At 43.5% G+C, this 24,259-nt stretch overlaps 1 protein-coding gene across 1 annotated transcript in view; it reads left to right on the forward strand.

Moving 5' to 3' along the window:
- The window catches only part of tmtopsa (teleost multiple tissue opsin a), a 72,375-nt gene that overhangs the window by 34,112 nt on the left and 14,004 nt on the right, over window positions 1-24,259 (forward strand). Inside the window, exon 3 of the mRNA XM_008277659.1 lies at window positions 17,341-17,574. Coding sequence (XP_008275881.1) covers window positions 17,341-17,574 — 234 coding nt within the window. The remainder of the gene's footprint in view (window positions 1-17,340; window positions 17,575-24,259) is intronic.

The following is a 24,259-nucleotide window of genomic DNA, read 5'->3' on the forward strand; positions in this document are numbered from 1 at the left end:
ACGCTTCATCATCACATTGAAAGACTAGACGATACATTTTCAAGTAAAATCCTCCAAAAACTAACCTGAGGGTGCAGCACTCCATCAAGGCCAATGCCTTATCTCACAAATTTAACTCAAGATCTGCACCAAAATTCAGTGAATTCTTCTTTAGTCCATGCTTCACATTTTCAATTTGGCATTTTTTCGTAACTTAACGTCAGACAAACAAGCTATAGTGAAGGAATAAGCGTCCTTGTGCTATTCTGGTTTGGCTGCCACGATCCTGAGAACACGATGTTAATTGGGTGCTAAGGGGCGCGGCCGACCGTTGAGCTGGACTCCTTGAAACCTTCCCTCTGAAAAACCTCAGCGGTCATTAAAGCTGCTCTGTTTGCAGGCGCTGCCAGTCTTCTGGACTGTGTGTCTTTGGCAATTTGATTGTAGAGCAACACCGGAATAGGCTTCACCTCTCCACGTGTTCTACCTAATTTATCCCTAACTGGTGCCAGTTTCGTCATTTACACATTTCACGCCACTTTAGAAGCAGAAATATCAACGCTGCGTTCATGAGAGCACAATAAAAGACACTAAGGGTTCCTCTGCTTTATTCAGTTGTGTAATAATGCTCTGAATGAGCGAGTGTGTCCGTGACCAAATGAGCGCTTTTAAATCCGCCTGCGTGGGAGTTCCTGCGGCTGTGTGTCAGCGCTCGTGTCGGTGAGTCTGATTGAGTCAGCCAGCTATCGACAAACAGGACAAACCCATCAAATGAGTTGGAATAAGACACTCCGTCTCTCGACAAAGCCTGTCACACAAATAAACGCCTTCAAGGGCCCAATTTAGTTCAGCGAGGCGACAATTTCCCTGCAGAGTTCCACCTTAAATTCAATTTAATGTTTTGACGGGGCTCTCTTCTTCGGTTTATCGCAGGTAGAGCTTCGCGCTGAATATGCCAGGCAGCTGTGATGTCACAGATGTCGCTTGTGTTTGCTGAAAGCAGGCATGTGTAAGGACGGCGATGAACTCATCTTTGACACCTTTCTCACAGCCGGCGGATATGATTCATTTTGTTCTTGGTGTTTGGTGAACTCTATAAGGACTTCTGACACTGAAGAGAAGACCATTTTTTTTCGGCCTCTCTTAATCTAGAGTCTCTTTATAGCTCCAGGAAGGACAAGAGACAGGATCTCCAGACGTTACCAAAAGCAATCTAACGGAGAAAAAAAAAAAAAAAAGCCCTTTAGCTCTACAATTCAACAGCTCAATTCCACATCGCCGGTACAGTACTCGCCTCTCCTCTTGGTCCTCAGAGTGCTATTACTCCAAATGAAAATGAATGTCCCGGCACTCCACCTCGGCGCGCATGCCACCGCACCGGCTCTCCATTCACCGCATCCGCCGCTGAATTCCCCCCGGCAGCCCGACAAGCAGCCTCCCCCTCAATTTGATTCCTGATTCCCTCCCTTACAAGTTGTTTGTCTGCAGAAAGCAGCTGGTGATGCTTATTCCTCTGCGCCTGACAGATTTACTTGACTCTCCCTCATTCAATAAAACTTACAATCATGCTCCCTTTTTTTTTTTTTTTTCCCCCCTCACCCGACCTTGCAGACACCTCGATTCGGCGGCGAGGGGTGGAAGCAGGTGGAGGGAGGAAGAACGTGGGGATATGGAAAGGTGGGGAAGAAAAGGAAAGGAGGCGGAGGAGGAGGAAGGGGGGGACAGTGAGTGTTTGTAAAGCGACTCAGTGGAGCGCTCAGGATTCTTGCTGAGAGAGGCCCTTTGATAGGCGACAGACAGACGTAGTGTTTGGCAGGCCACAGGAGGCTGTGGTGTACAGGACTAATGCAGCAGACACAAATCCTGCGATCAATCATGTTTAGCAGCCAACAACTGTGCTGGCAGAACACCCAGGCCGACTCAGGAGCTGGAATGCTGAGGCAAAACAAGCCAGTCGAAAGTGCTGCGCCTACGTCTTTTCCCCTTATGGGGGTTGTGTGTTTGTGTGTGTGTGTGTGTGTGTGTGTGTGCTATCTGACTGTTTGGCTGCTCAGGTGTGTGCTTAAATGTAAAATGATGCGTTTGAGTCGGATGTTGGTGTTATTTCAGATCTGGGTGCATCTACGCGTCTATTTTAACGCGAGAAAGTTCTCCAGACTATATTTGCGGGGCGCGTGCATACATCTGAGCGTATATTTTGGTGCGGTACGTATGTGCATCGACACAAGCCTCAAAGCGCCGTCAGCGTACGGCGGGAGTTGTGTACAGCTGATTGGCTTCAGGAGCCATTTCCACTCTCACCCACTTCAAGTGAGTAATTTCAGAGGAGAAATGTCACTCGTACAATCACTGACATGTTTTCATGTGACTCTCAGCGTTAGTTGAACGTCTTGTCTCAATGACTGCGCTTTTCCCCCCTCTGGCAGAGCGGAGGGGGGGGTGGGGAGTTGATGGAAGGGCGAAAAGTGTGATTAGATTGGTGAGGATGTAGCTTTCTGAGGCGTTCATGTTCTGGTGCCAGGATTTGACTTTGCTTTGATATCGTGGTGCAGTTTCAGCTGTCAAAGTCCTGCCAACGGGGGGAGAAAAATATAAAAATCATAGAGGAATTTTCCAAACGAGAACCAACAAGGTTGTACTTTTTAACTTGTAAATTTTCAACTATTACAGAGACGCCTGAAACAAAATGAGCCACTTTTATTACATCTACAATCCCAGGACTGTAGGTCTTGCGAAGCCGTGGCTTTCAGACAGGAAGCCAGAAGTTCGGGGGGCTGTTTTGACAGAGACGCATGATACGCTTGTGTTTAATAAATGATCACATAAAGAAAACTGTCAGTTACGAGGAACTGGTTTTTTGCGGGTGCGAGTTGCAGAAGTCAAGAGCCGTGGCATTAGGAGTTCAAAAGTTTCCTCCTCATTAAATAAACTTTAAGAGAAGAGTTGAACACGCACTGTATCTCCTATTTTGTTCCTCTCCACATAACTTTAGTCACATTCAACAGTCACAAGATAAGTTTTTGGCTCTCTGCATTTCAAAGTTAGACGCAGCTAAGTTACAGACTTGAAAATGGGAAAAGGGTTTCTGTAAAAGATGGAGGGAGATATGGAGTCAGAATTTACAGTAAAAGACTTCAGAAAATTGCTTCTAATCTTTCTTTCCTGGTTGAGGTGGTGTAGTGTTGCAAAGCTGTTCCAGCTCACCTCTCCCAGGAGCTTCACAGGTGTTGACAGTGCATTCTTGCAAAAAATTCTCCAGGCGTGGTAGATACTAATTGCTTCAAATGATTTGGCTTAGGTCTCTGTTTTCCAGAAGGTCTCCGAGGCTGTGTGCGCTTAAGGAAGTCAGTCGCAGACGGTTATTTGTGGCGGCTTGCTTAGTGAAGTGCACCTACGTGACAGGCTTGTCTCTTAAGGTTGAACACACATGTTTGGCAAGTCAAACATGGCTGCAGGTGCCACACTTTCCACTCTCCAGCCAGGTAGCGGCAGCCAAGCTGGAAGCCTCACCTGCTGCTTACATCATGGGGCAAACTCCCACAATGACAGCTTATAATGAGGATAGAAAGACGAGAGCAGGAGAGGGGGAACGCTCATCAACGGCAGCACTTTAGTCTCTCTGCTAATTTGGCACTAAAATTGGACTCGCAGCAGTCAGAGAAATCAGTAATAAATCCACCTGCGAGCAGCTCTTACCTATATGCCTGCATTTCTCCCCCTCTGGGAAATTCACTCTCCCACCTCTCCTCTTCCTCTCTGCTGCACCGATCCACTTTTACCTCCCAAACACCTTTTCTGTGCTATATCTCACTCTTCCTCTCTCTGCTCTCACCCCAACGTCTGGCTCCTACCGCCTGCTTTCTGTTGCATCGACACCAACACCAATCTCACAGTCTAATAGCCAGTGTCTGCTGCTGCTGCTGCTGCTGCTGCTGCTGCTGGTGGGCATGAAGGCAGGCAGCAGCTGGGGAAGGCACAGGAGGTATACTGCCTGTTTTCCAGCCTCCCAAAGCTTCAGCAGCCGGTCTGGCAGCCGCCCGCTCCATCCGTGTGATCAAGTTAGCCGGCATGAAGACTCTAAATGAACTGATTACATGGATTAATTAAGAACACTTAGAGTGTGCTAATACGGTTGCATGTGCAGGGCGGCGGAGGAGATGGGAGCATCTGGTCGGATTGTGGTGTAATTCTGGGTCAGCGACAGTCATCATGGACAAGGGTTTTTCTTCTTATTGACTAACAGGAACTTGTGTGTTACTGGATTGTGTGTTACCGGATTACAAGCAGAAAAAAGACTATGCTGTGCATCAAATCCAAAGTGTTTAACACAGCAAATGAGCCGCAGTGTTCCGGAGAGAATAACCTGTAATGGTATTCATCTCTTCACAGCAGTTTGATATCAAATAATCCTCATAGCTGATTGACATGAAGGAGCGCTGTCGTTAACGTTAGTCCAGCTGCTGGAAACAGCTGCTCAGCTGGAACAGATGTCCAAGAATACTGCTGCAACAACTTTATCAGTCCAAAAAAATCTGTCAGTATTTACCGTCACCTCTAAAAAGTTTGAATACTCAGAGCAGAGCGTCGCCGACACACTTCGTCACTTCAGTCTGAAAGTTGTTGAAAGTTCAGTCCTGCTTTTCCTGATTGTTAGCTGCCAGCGAGCTAGCTGAACTGGACTGCCGACACTTTTTCCACAACTTTAGATTTCAACAACACAACTTCCACAGTTAGCAGTCAAACAGCAGGGAGGTGCGCTTGTTTTATGAACCCTTATGAGCGGTCAGCAAACACACCTAGAACTCCAACTGCAAATAGAAAGAGGCGCCACCTGGTGGCGCAACCAGGTGCTGCAGCAAAAATACATTCGATTTACTGACATTTTTTTTTACGTATGGAGAACACAAAAAATATTTTAGCACTGTAACATATGACATGTATCATAAGAAAAAGAAAACCTACAAGTGCTACCAATCCTAAAAAGAATAGCAACTCTACATAGATTAGATATATTAACATTTATATATTTCTTTCGTATTTGCTCTGTTTAATGCAACCTGCAGCCCAGTCCAGAACAGCTAGCTATGAAGTCGGTGAATTTTTGCTTCGATTGTTGTTCGCTGCTGATTCAGTCGTGGTTTTCCCGTTGTGCCAAGAAACCAGGATGTTTTTTGTTTGTTTAAAAGAATCTGGTTAATGCAAATGGTTTATTTTTGACAAGAATACAGAGAATCTGAGGAAATGTCACACTTTTAAGCTGAGATATGAACGACTTTTTAAGTTCAGGGACCATGTGAAGTTGAAAATCCAACATTTCTCTTTGTTTTTACATGTTCTTGCTCTAAAAAAAGATCTAATACAGGGCTTTTTTCCCTCTTTTTTTAAAAAATATACCATTCTTTTCAAACCAGTTGATTTCAGACTGTTAAACTGCACGTCCCTAGTCATCTGTCCTGTCAGTTAATATATTTTTAATCAATTCAATCATCAACCACAATGACTCAATAAACAATGAATCATTACCATCCTGCGTTAATTGTTATGATTTCTGGTTTTCATGCCACAATTATAAATAACGGAGGAAATACGGAGGACGAGAGGAAACAAGAGACAAGGAACATCTGGGCTTGATGGATGAAGCTGACAGGAAGATATTTAAAGACTGATAGCAGAGCAGACATTACGCAGAGTGTGGTCGAGTGCACGGAAACAAAGTTTATATAAAACGACTCCACAGTTCTTGTTGGAGTCGTCTCTGAAACAGAGTTGATTTATTCCTCTCTCTCTCTCTCTCTCTCTCTCGCCCGAGCGCTGCATCAACAGCACCGTCTCCTCCACCCACCTGCAGGCCGGTGTTTTGTGTGTTTGGCACATGTTGGAGGTGACTTACCTGCACACTGGGGACCCCACACATACCTGCTGGCCTGGAATCAAACACAGATTTACGCTCTGACCTCCTCCTCCTCGAAAAACAGCTAAGACAGACAACTTTAGCAATCGAAGCTGAAGCACGTTCTTAAAGTTTGCGAGCCTCCTTTGTGTTTCAGATTCGAAATAAATCTAAATCATAAATCGAATTACTTGCAACAATCGAATAATAATAATTACATTAACACAATAGAACTGCAATCTTCAACAGTCAATCTTCGACGCTATCTCCAAATTCATCTTGGCAGACCTCAATGGAAGACAAGTAATCCAGTTGAGAGTCTATTTACCGCTTGCAGCTATACTCTCCGATATTAAGCTGATGAGACTATTTGATTACGCCGATATAAAACGCAGCTGATCCCACCGGTTTGTCATAAGGCTTCGGAGACGACGAGCCCGAGAGAACACGCAAACCATGCCTGAAAATAAATACGTATTACATGCAAACCTTTAATTTGAGATTTTCATGCATGCTTTGAAATAAACTGCTGTTGTTTTCCTTTCGCCACATGCCTCCGAAAAAGGATTACCTGGCGCTCAGACCTGAAAAATTCATTTTTGGACCATGACAGGATATCGTGACAGAAATACGGATTCGGAAGTTCGTTTTGGCTCAATGCAGGGCTTTTTTTTTTTTTTTTTTTCCTACTAAACATTTCAATCAAACTTTTTTTTAAATAGATTTTTGCTATATTTTATGCTGAAGGAAATAAGTTTACATTTAGTTGTAGCTGAACTAGAAGTCAAAATATGAAAGTGACAGAAGCTGAAATGGCAGTGACAGTTTCAGATGAATGAATCCAAGTGTCTATTTAAATGGATGTCCTCAGAATACAGGGCTTCTCATGCATAGAGGATTTTTTTCCCCCCAAATTGGATCTACTCCACTAAAATTATAAGAAGGATTGATAATATAAACATGTTTTAACCCTTTCAACATGAAGTAACTTTGCTTAAAAGTCATGATCAGATATGGTTTTGATTAATCGCTCATAAGTTCTTAAGTAGACTTCCCATCATTACATATCTGGTATCAATCAAAAGCAGACAAGTTGACGGTTAAATATATATATGGGTTTACCTTTGTCATATGCATACAGGTGAAATACAGGTGTGAAAAGGTAAAGGTAAACTGCATATTAATCGGGGATACATGTCAGGGTTCTCGCCAGGTTTTTTTTTTTTTTTACAGCGTACAGGGGGAAGGGTCCCGGGAGAGTCTTACTGAATGCTGCTAATAGTTAGCGGCGAATACGCTAGCAAATAGCAGCGTTATCCGCAAAGACGACAGTCGTAAAACTCCATCAGCGCTTGTTGTAAAATATTTTCCCGTTACGTACCCTCGCAAACAATGTATCGACGCAATTTGCAGCGTAATTCTTTCAGGTAGCAGCGTAACGGGCTGTTACTCTGTTATGACGCTGGCGAGAACCCTGTATGCAATTATTATTATTATTTGCATAATTTAAGTCATGACTGAATCACTTGTTCACATACGGGGATTCACACTGATAGCCAATCAAAATGAATGTAACAGGAAGTCGCCGTATACTGGAGCTGCTATACCGGGCTGCAGGGTTGACGGGATGAAAGCCGCAGACCGGTATAGTGGGCTATCGTTAAACTAGTTTTGCTAATTGGGGTTTGGATCACTCAAGCGGAAAAAACAATTTTGTTTGTCAAATGGTCAGAAAAATCATCAAAATGCACAAACTTCTGTTAAATAAGAAAACATAAACTCACTGGAGCCGAGCTGTTAAAAACCACGCATACGTTGAAATGAAAGAGCTTAAAGCATCTGCAGATTCAATGCACTTTTTAAAAAAAAAAAAAGAAAGAAGTAATGTGCCAGTAAAAGTGAAATATTAACTTGAGCCGAAGCTCCAGACAGAAATGATTCCTGCATCAGGTGCACATATCTGCAGACCTGTGAGGTCAGTTGACGCCGAGCATTAAAAGGCGTCGGTTGTGCGGCGCAATCACAGAAAGCAGAAGTAAAAGTAAGAAATGAGAGCAATAAAACTGTCAGTTGAAACATGAGCACTGAAAGCAGTGATGAACTGTTGTGTGAAAAGCGGAAAAATAATCAAAGCACGAACACGACGTACGAGAGAGGAAACATGAGGGTTGATAAGGAACCGGGATCACGAGGATATGAAAGTGAGATTTGTGTCTGTTATTGTAGGCTTTTACTTAATTCAGAGGAGACGATATTGATCGGCTTTAGAGGCCATATTTTCCAATGAAAAATGCTTTTTTTGGTGACCCGGTCTGTCCCCGTGCCTGGTCCATAAAGCAAACTTTACGAGCGAGCGGAGACAACTGTGCACTCCCGTTGAGTGATGACGCTCCTTCTTGCTAGTTTTCTGTCTCGTCTTGCAAATTAGAACCAACGTTCAACATCTTTTTTCTTCATGTGTCTTAAACACAGGAAACAAACATTATGATGAATGTGTGTCGCTCCGACCAACTTAGCGAAGGTTTCTGGCTGCAAATCATTCAAAGCTCAACGTGTGATTCAGTGAACACAGACGACCAAACATGCCAGCAGCGGTTTGTGGAATATTCTCCTTGAAAACTAATACTAAAAAATGGATAGGGCGGACGTTAAGACTGTGCTGCGCTTTCCACCTTCCACGAGACTTTTCCATCACCACTGACAACACCATAACGACTCCTGCCTCGAACCTGCTGGAGTCCTGACTTGTTTCCAGACAAGCAACTGTCATACAAAGCCTCAACTGAAGTCACATCCTGGGTATGAGGGTTCTCTCTCCCTAAAATCCATCACATCTGATCTGTCCATACCCAGGCTCTGCCCAGCTCAAACTTTAATCATCGCCCCCACCCTGAACACTATAAACTAGGCTGCAGAAATATCAGCTTACGCTCCACCGTGACTCCCCCAAGTAATGCATGTAGCTGCACTATTTCCAACTTGAGCTAATGATTGGAGCTGCTCTGAGACAACCTGGTGATCATTTCTTTTGTCTCTCCAGCGTAGGATGACCTTCTCTCTCGGAGGAAGAACTACTTTTCCTTCCAAACCTCTTCAGAAAGTACATTGCGTGCCTCATTACGTGCTCACTTCATGTGTTTCATGCTCGGTTCCTATTAAAGGCTTAGCAGGAGCACATTCTCGCTGGTTGTAAGATCCTCCTCTGAACATGAAGCACGAGCGGCTAAATGCCTACAGTGGAGTGTAACTGTCAAACTGTCGCCGGCGTCGCGGCGCACAATCCAGTTTATCTGTCGCCTTCGCTTCACGCGCTATTATTCATCTTCTTACATGTGACATGCTGTGATTAGAATAGATGGCTTTTGCCTACAGACAGGATGTTTCTATAGCGGATGTAAGTGTGACAGCACAAGACCGCGGAGTGACTGCCTTTTCCCCACAGAGGGACACTACGGCTGACACGTATTGAGAGCAGGTTCTTAATGTCAACTTCGGTGACATCTGGGAAGAGCGAAACGTCTGTGCGGCGGAGAACACACAGCCGTGCAGGCAATTAGGCGAGCACAAAGAAGCGAAATCACTGTCAGACACATCTTTTCCTCTTCAGGTGGCCTGATGAAGGCAGCGGCGTACAGTAAGCGTGAAGCCGCTAACATCCGCTGATATTCAAGGGGGATTTGTGCGCTTCGACCGAGTTGCATCACGTTTTTTTGTTTCTGATTTCCACGTCGCACTTCTTTTCCGTTGCCTGACTTGCAGTGCATCCCGCTGCTGTTTTCCTCGACCTTCACAGTCCGTCAAGTCCATCTTCTACGCATGAATTTTTGAGTTTCTTGATTTCTGAGTTTTTGTACTCAGCGGTTTGCACACATGCAGCAGTTTCTGAGCTGCTGGTTGCTGCCGCGCCGGCGTCAACGCTTTCTAATAATTCAGGATGTGTGTCTTTTCTAATCAAAAAGAAAACCGTCTCTCATCGCTCAGGACGCACCGGAGAGAGAAGAATCCGAGAAGTTCGAGGCTGATGTCGGCCTGATTGCGGGGCGTATGACGCGCCGGGGCGTCGGTACAAGAGAAACAGCTGTAACGCCGATCGATACGCACATTTAGAAGATATTATTTTCACGTCAATCACGCAGGCCAGCAGAGAACGCAAGTTGGAAAGTGATTGAAGCTTTACTTGCCGAGTGAGCAGCTTTCATTGGAGTGAATGGGCAGCTGCCTCATTCAGCGTAAAACAGCAGCAGCGGTGGCGGTTCACATAAATCATCTGCAGTGGCTGAGAAATACTCACAGGATCCACAGAAAAACAGCACTTGTTATTACTTTAGGCATATTTGTCTGTTGTTTTTTAACAATCATTTATGGGCGCACAAGTACAGACCCGATTATCTGACGTTTAGCAGAGCAGTATGTTACGAGTGTAGGTGGAAGTGTAAAATGTGTGTATTGTTGTGTTTGTGGAAGTCTCTGGTGATGTACAGTGAATGCAGACAGGCAGGTAGGTCATCCAATCATCCACTGTGGACTAAATGAAACGACTGGCAGGCCCGTCACTTCCACAGACAACACATTGTTGTATTTTTAGCGCTACTCCTCAGGACCGGACGCAGCAGTTCACCTGCATCTTAAGGACGAAGGACACTCATTTGAAGGCAGTAATGTACAGATGTTTGCCAGGGATGGTTTGAGAGAGGAGTGAAAGAAGCCATCTATGTCAAACTGGAAAGACCATCCCTCAACAGAGGTGGAGGTCTGAGGCATCACCTCTCATCTGTTTACAGCTCAGTCCTAAGATCTCTCCCCAGGAAGATGAAACCACATTCACACCTTGCTACATGAGACCTTAACGAACTCCACTGTGGCAGGGGGAGTGCTAACGACTCGCATAACGAGGGGGAGGAGCAACAAACCCCCAATTGAAACTAAAACTCAGGTGTTAATTGGCTCCTTAAGGATATCTGGAACTCCCAACTAGTCAGTCAGAGCTGATGAAGCCTCTTGGATGAGAGGTGAAACGTCTTCAAGGAACTCAAGCTGCTACGATTAATCTACGAGAATATCCACGACCTAGATGACACAGACATTTTATCACTACGCTTGACTTATTGATTGCTATCAGGATGTAAAGAGGCTTTTAACAAACATATCAAAGTAGAACTGCAGTACTTGAGGTTCCAGTGAAAGAGCGACTTTCATTAGATCTATACTTTCTAGGAAAAGTTAATGCACGTTCTTCCAGTCAGTCAGGACATCCGTCAACTCTTAGAGCTACTTCCATGTCTGGGCCGGTTGAGTGCAGGTGATCTGACTTCACAGCTGCATCTTTATTTTAAAGCGTGGTCGGGTGCAGCACTTGTTTGGATAATGTTCCCAGAGATATGACGTAGTTTCAGATGGGATGTCTAAGCCGGTTCCCGCAGAGTTCCACAATCAGCTTCTGTGCTCGAGGAAGCAATGCTTAGAGAGGTTTAGCTTGACGTAAATACAAACTGTGCACTGCAAGTCTTCTAAATAAGTCAGTTCTCCTCCACCTCCCTCAGACTAGTTGTGTTATGTCCTGATATGTTACAGCAAACTTTACCGTTCTGATGGTTGTTATTTCGTCGGTTCCTGGCCTCTGCCACACCCAGCAGGCTCACAATTATCAATCTGTGGTCCATCGTATGAATATACATTTTGAACCATTTCAGGGTCAACATTTCAGTTAGGATCCAAACTTCCTGTTGTTAAACGTGACCTAGCTTTGCTGCTCTACTTTTTCTAACATCATAAAGAAATTATATTGTGTTTTTTTTGTAAGGCACCTAGAAGATGTAGCTACGAAAACCACAGCAAATGTTGCTGCAGTGGACATTTTTATTTCTTTTTAAATATCTAGATTCATTTCCGACATATTAATTCACAGGGTCTCCAACTTGCAAGCTGTTCTTCTTCTATTACAACCTACTGAGATGTAAGCAGTCATCTCATCCATTGTTAAGAAAATCTATTAAAAAATATAGAAATGTCTTAACAATAGTACGGGCGCTTTAAATGCAAACAACAGTCCGCATCGGCACTGTGAGGAGCATTGTAACGCTGCAGCAATGTCACCATTTCTTCTCTGTTATCATTTGCGCGGACATAACAGGTAATTCATCAGAAGAACATTACCATAGGCTGCCTATAAAAGAGGCCGAGCGGTCGTATGTGCACGTGTAAATACTGCAAGGTTGCAATTTGAATTTCAATGCACTCGTGTGTTTGATAGGAACAGGAACCAGCAAACCACAAACAAGCACAAACCGATTCCAAGCACACACGTGATGAAAGTCACAACATTTCACGCAGCAGGCAGTTCCTTGTAGTTTGGTTAGAAAACTAATTTCAACATGGCAGCACACTGGCCAGATGATCCGTCTGAGTAAGTGACAGGACCGACAGGAACTCAAGAGGAGACAATGCTCCTTCTGTCGTGGCGGAGGAAAATTAGCCATCGGATATTTAATTAAGTCGGCAGAGGCTGTGAAGATAGTCTCACTTGACAAGCACTTCCCGTCAAACTCCTCTTGACAAATTTCTTCCTACTCTTCCATCCACACTTTTGTGAGTATCAATGCCGCACTGGACCGGTGCCCATAATCTACAACTCTATTTCAAACTGTCACGACGCTGAGCTAAAAAAGAAAGGAGCTGCTGTTCTCAGTTCAGCGGCTGCCTGCTTAGTGCAACATCATGTTGTCCATCATCAAAAGCCTACTGTTATTCTGACGCTCATTACCAAGCTTGTAGTCGTTAGCGGACGTTTTGACAAACGGCTGTAACGATTTGTGCCGTCACGCGGCCACAACACATAAATATTAATTGCACGGCGTCGGGGTTTGCTGTTTAGCATATGAAACGGTTCCTCTGTAAGGCCAGTCAATTAGTAAGCTAGCTTCTTTCACCAGCCACCGAGTCTTTGATTGCAATCATTCAGCACTTACTCTTTATTTCCCCAATTTGTCTGTGATCTCTGGCACTTCATTTATTTAATCAGAGCCAAGATTGAAGCTATTAGCCACCTATTCCCGAGAGCTGACAAAGGGAGAAAGTCTACGAGGTGGGACCGGAGCCAAGCTGGAGGTAAAACGGAAACTTTCCTGAGCGGAAATGACAGGCGACCTTTTGGTTAAACAAAGATGAATGCCGCAAACTTTTGATTCAACACGGCAAGGCAGGTAAAAACACCAAGAGTGTGTGCACCTTAGGACAGCTCACACGACGTTTCAGGGAAGATTTATACCGATGGCACTGAACACACTGAAGGAAACTCTCTCCAAAGAAGTTAATAGAAACTGTCGCAACAGTCTAAAGCTCTTCTAGTATTTGGTTTTTCTACTTTAGACTGGATGCTTTCAAGCCAGACTAGGACCACACCGATCATCGGCCTGGCTGTTTATTGGGGACAACATTCGGCGTTTTACAGATTCTTGGTATAGTTATTTTTGATTTTTTATAAATACAGTCATGACTCGATAATCCGACACTAAATGTAAAACCTTCTTTTATGTCGGATAGCAAGGCTGTCGGATTGTCAAGACGGAGGTTGAGGAGGGCTTGATGCTGGAAGGCTCATTAGATGTTAGTATTTATTGTTTATAGTTGTTATAATAACTAGTGTATTGTTAGAACACTACGCATCGCTGGATTTCACGCCTAACTGACCAGTGCGCTTGTGCACGGACCTGTCGGTTGACATCAAAGGTAAGTAAATCTGTCGGATTGTTCAGTCAGATAATACGCCGTTATCCTTATTTGTGCCATAAAACGTCATGTCGGAGTCGGAATCCAAGGCTGTCGGTATGCTAAGGCTGTTTTGTTTGGGTTCCGTTTGTTTTTCCTAAAAACCTGTCGGATGGCAAGGTTTTCGGATTGTTATGGGTTGTATTATCGAGTTACAACTGTTCATTGCTTTGGCTTTAATGCAGCCACTTCTCTCTCTCTGTAGTAACTCTAGTCCCACCCACAGCACTATCTGATTGGTTACACGTCACGAGTAACAGTTAAAAGCTACTGATGAGCGCATTTGCCGAGCAAAGCTGCTCCGGTAAACTAGCGAAGCTGCCAGTCATCATCAGCCAGTGGGCATTCACAGTAAAAGTAGGCATAACAATATGCTAACTCCACCACAGGAGAGGCCTAATGTTCTCTGCAATTAGGTGGAAAAATATGAGAATATATCAGTATTGGCAAGCGACCAAAACAAGTCGTGAAATATCGGCACAGTCGCAGAAATCCGATGTCGTGCATCCCGACAGTTAGCGCCAATCCTTTTGACAGCTGTCAGCTAAAAATGAGAATTTATTTTTGTTTATTTCTTTCTGAAATTATGGACAAAGTGTTTTAAACAAGGACAAAAGCTGCTGACAAACCGAAACACAGTTTGCCTGAGTGAGTCTAAACTAAGACAGTTTGAAAGAAAAGGGTCTAAACATGCTTCTATGAACACTTGTTCCCCCTTTACAGAGTTGTGGAAGCCTCTTGGGGGTAAATAAGGAAAATGTAAAGAGGCTGTCAATCACTGGCTCGGTTTGATTAGTCGGCCGCAAAGGGAAAGCATTTATTTTCTCCGTGCCAAATTGTGGCAGAAATACATACACACCTGTCGGGTGGAAGCGGAGTTCTATACTGAGGCGTATATGAATGCAAATGCCGGAGCGTGAGTGACAGCGGAGCAGCGTACAGCCTGGTCAGTGTAATGCCGACTGAATAATGCAGGAGAGGAGCAGCTAATCACACTTCACTGTATTGTTTAAATCCTTTCAGCGTGAATAAAAACACTGGATATGCTGTGGATGTAGCAGGGAGAGCAGGAGTAGTTGTAATGAAAATGAAAGCAAATATGGAGCAGCCAAGGAAGGAGGCAGCAGCCAACGAGACGCAGCAACACAAATTGTTCTTCATGATTAGCCGTTATGAGACTGATCACTGGAGCCACGACGCTGTTTTCTTAATGTTTACATCCTCTGCTGCATCCTTCAGTCAGTTTCTTAGAATGCAACAACCTCTCTTAAAAAATGAAATAATAAAAAAAACATCTTGACATTCGCTCGTATGTGTACATCGATGGCAGTAGAAATGAGTGGCAGCAGCACACATGTGGCCACCAGGCAGCAAAACAGCTACACATTTTTTTAAAAACAATGCATGTATTGTGCATTAACTGTAGTTTCTTGCTGCATCACCATCCTCCTAATCCTAAAGATGTGGTCACTGTTTGCAAGCAAAGGGCATTGTGGGGGTTTGGCTGTAAAGGAGCGCCGTGATAGAGACTTCCATCAGTCTTACTGACCTCAGGCCAGCAAACACTTGTTAAATTAAGCTGAGATAAAGCAAGTTAATGTTCCTGGCGGCTGTGATCATGTTTAATCTTCCTGTATTTGCGGGACACAAAGAACTGGGCAGATTAGTTAAAGATTCCTGTCAGCAGCCTCATTCAGGACGTCCCTATGCTTTTACCTAATTCATGTGTGCTGAGCTCATTTCATTTCAGTCGAAGAGTCTGGACAACATTTTGCTATCATTCACAGTTCTCTCCTCTGGGCTGCTCTCTGTTTCATTGTGTGAATGTCAGAAGGGTCCAACTTGCCACCCTAAAAGCCTCTCGATATGTGTTAAACCGTACAAAACCAAACATGGACACACATCAACCTCAAATGTCTGGAAGTCAGGCTATAATATCTCTGTATTTTTATTTAATGCACTCCACTTGATGATGGCAGGGAGGTTAGTCCTGGCCAGAGCACCGGCAGCTCTCCTGTTGATAAAGCTACAGCTGCACCCTCAGACTAGGAAACATTCCTCCTGTCTGAACAAAACTGTTATTGGTGAGGTTAAGTACAAAACTAAATAATGCATCAAACAAAAACCATACATGTTCACTACCAATTGGCATAAACAGAGAAAAAAAAAAGCTGACGGGGAATGATGCTACCTGTGTTGTTGTAACGTTTCTACATCTTAGCTGTTAAAAGCCTCCTCTGGTGAAAATCAAGCTTTTTTCCTTGTTAGCAAATCCACAGTGTGGTTTTTTTTATACGTTGAACAACATCATAACAGTCTGCTGAATTGCCCTTGTGTAACAGAGTGGTTTTACAGTGTTTGAGGAGTCGTAGGTGAGCTGGTGTGCTCCAGCTGCAGTGACAGAGGAGGTGTGAATGGAGAGAGAGGGACGTCATATATCAGCACAGTGTGGCAGCAGTGTAGAGTTACATGTGTGTCATTTAAAGGCAGGAATGGATTATTTTCATTGTGAACATTGTTAAATCTAGACGACAACAACAAAACATTTTTAGAGGTTTAATTGATGTTCAAAGAGGAGCTTTACAGGAATGGTTGAACATTTTTACAACTTTGCTGTTTTTGCAGTGAGTCGTCTTAGTTTAGAGTAAAAATCGGAAACAGGGGCATTCGTTCTGTTTGGAGGTAAAACAGTGTCGACGACCTTTGTTTGCCAGACCGCTGACTCGCTGTCAGCCGAGGCTAGCTGCTACACAACCCCCTGTAAAGCTGTGAAATGCTGTTTTAACAACTAAGCCAAAACAAAGAAGATAGAATGTGTTGATTAGAGCGCTTCAGAGGAGCTGGTATTCATATTTAGTTTCCTTTGGACAGAGTCACTTCAGCACTTTCTAGTCTTTGTGTTGAGTTTAGCTAAATGGCTGCTGGTTGTAGTTATACCAGGTGTGTCAGAAATGTTTCAGGACTGGTCTCACAAAAGATATATTTCAAATCCAAACTACAAACTACAAGTTTTCCCCTTCCAAGTAATCCCCCTGGAGTCTAACACACCTCCCCAGTCTTCTGTGCCACGCCGTCATGCACTCCTGGAAGGATTCTTCTGGGATCCTCCGCATCTTGATGTCGTCCACGTCTTCATAATGGGTCCCCTTGATGACCCCCTTGAGCTTGGGGAAGAGGAAACAATCCCACAGAGCAGGTGGGCTGAGTAGGGAGGTTGCTCCAGCACGGAGATGTTCTTCTCAGCCAGGAACTGTGGGATGCTCAGGGCGTTGTGAGCAGGTTGTCATGGTGAAGCAGCCACCACTGGTCCTGCCACAACTCTGGCCTCTTCTCTGAACGAAGCAAACGCTGCAGGATCTGTTTGTAGACGTGCTGGTTGATCGTCTGAAGGGGAAAACTCGTAGTTGGTGGTTTGAAATATATCTTTTGTGACACACCTCGTATCTAAGAAACAGACATGGTGATAGGATTGATCCTTGAATGTAACTCTCCTCAAGAATGCAGATAAGCAAGTTTCCCTAAAATGTCTGGCTTAAAATTATTACAGAAAATCACAAAAAAACCCAAAAAATGTCCAGATGCAGCACAGTCCTCTATTTTAAACAGAAGATTTGATGCTGAAAACCTGATTGCAGTGTGTCGTCAGACTGCCAGCTCATTACCGCCTGACTCCTCTTTCTCTTGTCCCCCCTCCTCGCTGTCTCCAGGTGAGCGGGATCAATGCGTCGATGAGCAGGAGGCGTGAGCAGCGAGTCTTATTCATGGTGGTGATCATGGTGATCTGCTACCTTTTGTGCTGGCTGCCCTACGGCACCATGGCCCTGCTGGCCACCTTCGGACCGCCGGGCCTGGTCACGCCCGAGGCCAGCATCATCCCCTCGGTCCTGGCCAAAACCAGCACGGTCATCAACCCGGTCATCTACGTCTTCATGAATAAACAGGTGAGCGAGGGGGGGAGGGAGGACTGTGGCTGGGGTCAGTGCCTTTTGTCTTCGGCTGTCACCGAGTGGCAGGCGGAGGTCGTCCTGCCCACTGAGGCCAGTCATTGTTTTCAAGGTGGTTTGATATAATGGAAATGAGTCATTGTTTTGTATTCGTGTCAGGGGTTTTGGTTTTTTTCCCCCAGTGCCTTCTTGACACTGAATAATCTAAGTGATGTACCTGTGTGTGGACGGTGAATACGGAGGTGATTTTTCATGTCTGAATCCGGCTATTTGTTACAGATTTGAAGAAAAAACAGATTTGGTAAGTGCCTAGAGAACAATCAGCCAACTAATCGGCATTAGGAGGAGTCGCCGCCGCGGTCCGACTGCTTGGTCTTGTAATTTCAGCGTACCTCAGGTCACGCTGAACTAATCTAATATATTTTGTAACCGAAGCCTTTCATGTGATTCTAACTAATTCCCTCTACTTACTTACTGCTTGTCACACCAGAGGGGGTGTTTGCAATGTCATGAAGGCACCCATGGTCCGGGGTGCTAATAATTAAACTCACAGTGGGTCTCAATTATTCTTGGCCCCGTGCTCGCCGAAGACAAATCACTGTGGGTGTTATTATCTTTAATGGGGAGGCTCTTATTTGGGGGTTAGTGTTGTAAGTGGCCTGGGACTACTATCATGTTTTATTTGTGCTTCTGCTTTAATTAATTAAGTTGCCTGTGAGGAACTAAATTAAACCCATCAGCATGAGCCTGTGTCACGTGCCCCTCTTAGCGCTCTTCATTTCACGGTAGGATTATCACAAATCTGAATTGCTGAACACAAAACTGTGATTTTTCTTTTTTTTTTTCCCCCATCCCTTGATATGCAACGCTTAATATGCATAATATTCATATTTGAGAACTTTGCTTCAAATCAATCATCTGTTTCTCTATGACACAAAGAAAGAGAAGGAAAATATGTTTGTTCACTTTCTGGTGGCAGATAAGAAGATCAATGTGACTCTTAAATTTGTTCAACATACAACTCTGTCTCCATAAAGTGATCTTCCCGTAGACATAAACTGCATTCTCAATGACTTCTTGAAAGAAACAGTCATAGCAGGAGGCCACATTAGTTAGTTAGGACCTGACACAGGACCTTCAACCAGTTGGCGTCCAGTGTGGCACCGTAGTTTTTAGACTTCAGTTATATTCTCAGTCACTGTTTGGTTAAGTTTAGACACCAACACTGCATGGTAGCATTTAGGTAACTGTCATTGTTTGGGTTAAAATACACCCTTTCCCTACCTGTTTTAAACCCGAGTCTGATCCCATCTGACATGTTGTTATTTAGCTGAAAAAGACGTCCTGGTATCGCTGGGGAACTCACAGAAAAAGCACTGAAGTGTCCGTTATGGATGCCACTGGATGATAGAAACGCTGTCATGATTGATAGCGGCTTGATTTAATTCCATGTGCGTAACATTAAAGCAAACGCCTTTTCTGAATTCACTGTTTTACTGAAATGCAACAACATGCAGATCGATGAGCTTCAGAGACGCTGGTAGGTGGATCTTCAGACAAACCCAGGCGAGCTGTTTCCTCTTTGTGCTGAGCTAAGCTAACCTGCTTACATTTCATAGACATCTATTATGTCTCCTCGAAGCTAAGCATCTGCTAAAAAAGGCTCAAAATGATCCAATAATTAGCAAAATAATTGGGAAAATAATAATTGCACCCTTCGAGGCTAAAAACATCACCGTACAAGTGTTATTATCGAAGGTTTACTGAACTGTTCCTGACGTAACTTCATCCGATTTTGATTGACAGGAACCAAACACCGCTGCAGCTGTCAGTTATCAGCGGCGTGTGAATATATGCACTTTGCTCTGATGGAGTCATCCCAACTTTAAACTCGACTGCAAAAGGAAAAATGGAAAACAACCATTTCTTTCTCTTACTTTGCTAAAACTGTGCTTTCATCTAGAATCCTATTACTTATAATAAGAAGTTGGCTGAGAAACTGAGTTTTCAGGGCCTTTACATTTGTGGTCGGAGGAAAACACACATCTATACATCTGTCATAAGTTGAAGAGACAAAGTTTTTTACTGTCAGTGGAGGCAGCGCTTGTGCTTTTATGGCTGGAGGGCCAGAGAGACGGGAGACAGGATGAAAGCCGAGCGGCAGCCAGGGTTGGGACGTGAACTCCAACATCAGACGTGTTCCATCAGTCGCTCCTCGTGTTGTGCCTCTAGTGGCCAACATGTGGAGAGCCGCATCTGATTATCAACTAGCTGTACGTACACACTCCATTATTGATTACGGGGACACAAAGCCTTTGCATTCAAATAATTAATCACAGCAGACCTTGCGCCGGCCACGCAACTTGTTTGTGTTGCCTGATGAATTCCACAGGAACACAAGCACATTTTTGTTGAATCATTCAGGTGCAGCGTTTTTATTTCAGGCTCAGCCAAGATGGAGCTCGGCGCGTACTACAATGCCTGAAATGGATCCGAGATTCTCCTTGCTGAAAATTAGATTAGGCCATTTCCAGCAAAAAGTCTTTGGTGAATTTAAATCACATTTACTGACCCACATTGCCTAACCAGCAGGAATACTGATGCAATTTTGCCCCGAAAGGATTCGATTAGAGGTCTAGTACTGTTTAATGGATCATTCCAGTTACTTTTAACTTGGCCTCATTTGCTCGATTATTGTGGCTGATTGTGTTAAAATCATTTGTGCTCCTGTCAAGCTTTAAACGTGCAGTTCAGTTGCAGTGAATTCTGAAACAGCTGCGTCCTTTAAAAGTCCTTTAAACAACTGAAGTAAAAACAAGCATTGCAGTTTTACCTCCGGTCAAATACAATAAAATGGCTTTATAATTGTTTTTTTTTAAATAAATCGGTCATGGCTATGTTGTGCTGATATCATCTTAAAGACCGAAAGCAGTGAAATGACTCAAAACTACACGACCAGTCTCCTCCGAACCAAGCTCCATGCCGACAAAAGTGAAAAAATCTAAAAATATTTAGGTTTCTGTGATACGACTTGTCATACCTGCTCAGTCCGGTTAAAGAGTTTGAAGAAAAATAACTGAATATTTTCATTTTTGTGACCAAGTATTCTATTTTCAAAACTATTCTGTATGTTTTGTTTTGTTTTATAGTGACATGGAGCTACAAATGGATCAAAAATCACTGCTGCTTTATACGTTTCTTTGTTAATAAGTGCTTAAAGATGGGGTTTTTCATGACGGCTTCATTTCTTTTTTATCTATTTATCTACTTGTCCAACATTGCAGACCCTAAATCAACGGCACAACCACAGTATAAATTTAAGGCTTTTACCATCAAACATTCCTGAGATATTGTTGCTTAAACATTTAAATTGTGCAAAAAAAAAAAAGTGTTAAAAGTGGGTCGATGGGTGTCTCTTGATACATCAATGTCAAATTTCACAGATATAATTTTGAACATACATAGTTTATGAAAAGAAAAATTAAAGCAAATGTGAGAAGCAAAAGGTTAAAATAATCTTTCACAGGTCTTCAGTCAGTTAAATTACTAACAGCAATACATTCATCACACTAAATCGTTTATTTATGCACGACCTGTTCGGTGCATTTTCCCAAAAATGGGCCTCATTGACTTGCCTCAGACTAATCACTAATTAATAACGTAGGTACACACAGTGTGTGCAGCAGAGGGCAGGAGATCAATAGGGACCCACAGCTCATATTTGTCCCTGGATCCCTTTGCGGATTAATCCGACCCTCTTGTTTGCTCACTTTGCTTTCTGCCTTTGTGTTATATTCAGGTTTGTTTTGCTTTGGTACCGAGGCACTGAAACACCCGTCTCCACAAACATTCGCAGTCATTTCTGAATATTAAACCCAACACAAAGTCACTACGGCGGCTCCTACAATGACTCACCACCCTCTGAACATAAAGCCGCTAAATGCTTTTTGCTCATGTTTATACAAGAACTTTCCCAGGTGTGCGCGTGATAACAGCAGCTGCAGAAATCTGCAGATTTCACAAGCAGGTTGACACAAACGTTCCTCCCTGTCAACAGATAGTATTTACAGGACATCCTATGGGACGTGAAGGCAGCATCAGCATAAATAAGCACTACCTGCCAGCTACCTTATGCTGCAACATACACCACAACTTTTAAGCACAAATTGGATTCTGAACTCTACTGCAGGATGCCGTCGTGGGTTTGCGGTGGAGTTTTGCAGCACTGCCGGTGGAAAACAGGGGATGTGCATGAACCTGAAGACAGTCACAGAAGTTTGAAACGAATCCACTGGCTTGAAAATAAGAGGTTTGTTGAAAACTTCCGCTCAGAGATGATCATTCCTACCTGCTGCAAGAGCAGGTTAAGGCCACATTTACCCAGAGGTGTGCTCAGCTGTTCAGGTGTGACACGCCTCCCAGCTGCCACTCCACACTGAAGGAGACCAGCGTCGTTTGTTGGGAATTTATGGGCTTCCTAAATGAGATTCAAAGAGTTTGAAGCCTGTAATAAAATGATTAATAACGCAGATCCAAAGCAAAGCACTGCAGGAAACGTTTGTCCTTGGTTGACAGATGACAGCATCACTCTGACGCCTTATCAAGACGTTCACCAGATGTTGCTTTGATTTAGGATTTTGAACGCATAGTGGCCCAACGCTTCAGAGCTCTGCTTTACTTTGTTCGCTGTACTTCCTTATCAAGCCCCTCTCTCTCTCAAGGAACTGTACAAAATAATACATTTGGACTCGAGATTTAAGATGTTTTGTTCCTTTCTCAAACACAGTTCATCATGGTGAGAGGAAAAAAAAAAAAAACACAACACAAGATAACCACTGGGGCAGGCTGATAAAAACTTTTTCCCCAATGTAATCGTTATCATCTCATTCCGGTCTATTAAGTGAAGCGCAAAAATGCTGTGTAAGGCTTTAGAAAATGTTCCCTTCAGACTCGGTCAGAAGGATTTCATGTGCTATACACAGAGTTATATACAGTGCTGGATATTTGGGGGAGTGAATCTTATCGCTGTTTCCAAAGAGTCATACTTTGAAGTTTCCTCACAGAGTTTTTGGAGCAAGCAGAAAGAGAACTCGCAGGTTCCAGATGTTGCTTTCATCCAGAGGTTGTTCTCCTGTTGGGCCGAGGCGCCGCTAAGCGACCTTACAGGGACGTTTCAGCCCACACGTCGTCGACCTCGCGGCAGCCGGAGACAGAGAGCGCGAGCGGAGGAGAGGGACACCGAATGTCCTGTATGTCATTTTCAGTCTTCAATTCCTCCCAGCCCGTTACTATGGAAACTGTGAGTTGAGGCGAGTTGAAGACTAAAAATGCTGTACAGATACAAGTAGCAGCTGGTGTGTGTTTGTCCCGTCAACGATCAGCGGCGCTCGCAGCTACGAGACCTGAGGTGGATGTCAAAACAAAAAAACAAAAAAACCCCTCAAGGAATTATGGGTAAGTTTACACTGAATGCCTTTCTTTTTTTTCATCTTATGTAAATGCATCGTGATGTATGTTCACTGTCAGCATATTGTGGCAAAAGGGGAAACCTGAAAAGCAAACAGGAGCCAGAAAATGTTTTGATTGTTGTTGCTCCATTTGCAACTTCTAAGATGATTACAATTACCACAGTTCACTGCTTCCCTTGTTCCACGCAAACACCCCAGGGTTAAGAGAATAAACAGCCCGATATATTAGAACAATCTTGAAGGTAATGAAGCAGAGTTTGTCAGGGCCTTTGTCGCTTTGTAAGAGACTAATGCAGAGTTGTGAAAACGCATTAGGCAAAGGGACTCGGAGGGAAATAATGGAGGTGCAATAAAACACAAACATTAAAAGTCGTAGTTTGAAATTTTCAGAAATATGCTAATGGACTTTTGTGACTGAAATGAGAAAATTCATCAAATCTGTCATCGAGATACGAAGCTTATAATAGAAATTGGAAATATGGGAACTAGATAAAGTAAAGGGAAAATGATCCAGGTACTAACAGCTAAAAAATAATTGATTCTCATCAGTCTGTAGTTGTACAGGGAGTTATATGTCAGACCACAGCTGGATGCAGTGACTCCATACTGCTCTGTTAGCCAGTCTTTCCTGTTAAGCTCTACCAACCGGTTGTAAAAGGTTCTGCAAGCGAACAAAAATCTGTCAAGTGCTACTAAAGAGTTTTATTAGTTATACCAGTCAGTGTGAATGACTTTTAATAAGTCTATCTGTGTTTCTGCATCTGGCCCATCCATACAGGTAAAATCACTGAGTTTCAACGTGGATAAATCTGATGTTAAAATGCATTATTTCATTCTTTTTAAACTCATTTTTAGTCACATAAATAAACTTAAACCCGTCCAACATGACAAAAACGACCAAAATCACCAAATTTTCCAAAAATAAATAAATAAATGAATTTTAAAAATGCTCAAAATTAACCAAGGTCAGCTAAAAATATGTTCAAAATCAGTGAAAAGTTTTTTCAAAGTGACTGAGGCCTTCTCCACACTTAGCAGGGTATCTCACAAAACCAAGATATTTTCCTATTTTTCTTTAATCCACATGAAAACGCAGATTCACGGCACTAAAAACGATTCTTTCAAAAACCTCCGACCAAAGTGAAGATCTGCGAATCCTCCATTAACGCGTGTGGACGTGAATAACCGGGTTTTAGGTGTCGAAATGTCACTGC

The sequence above is a fragment of the Stegastes partitus genome, unplaced genomic scaffold (assembly GCF_000690725.1).
Source record: "Stegastes partitus isolate 25-593 unplaced genomic scaffold, Stegastes_partitus-1.0.2 Scaffold105, whole genome shotgun sequence".
Taxonomy (NCBI): domain Eukaryota; kingdom Metazoa; phylum Chordata; class Actinopteri; family Pomacentridae; genus Stegastes; species Stegastes partitus.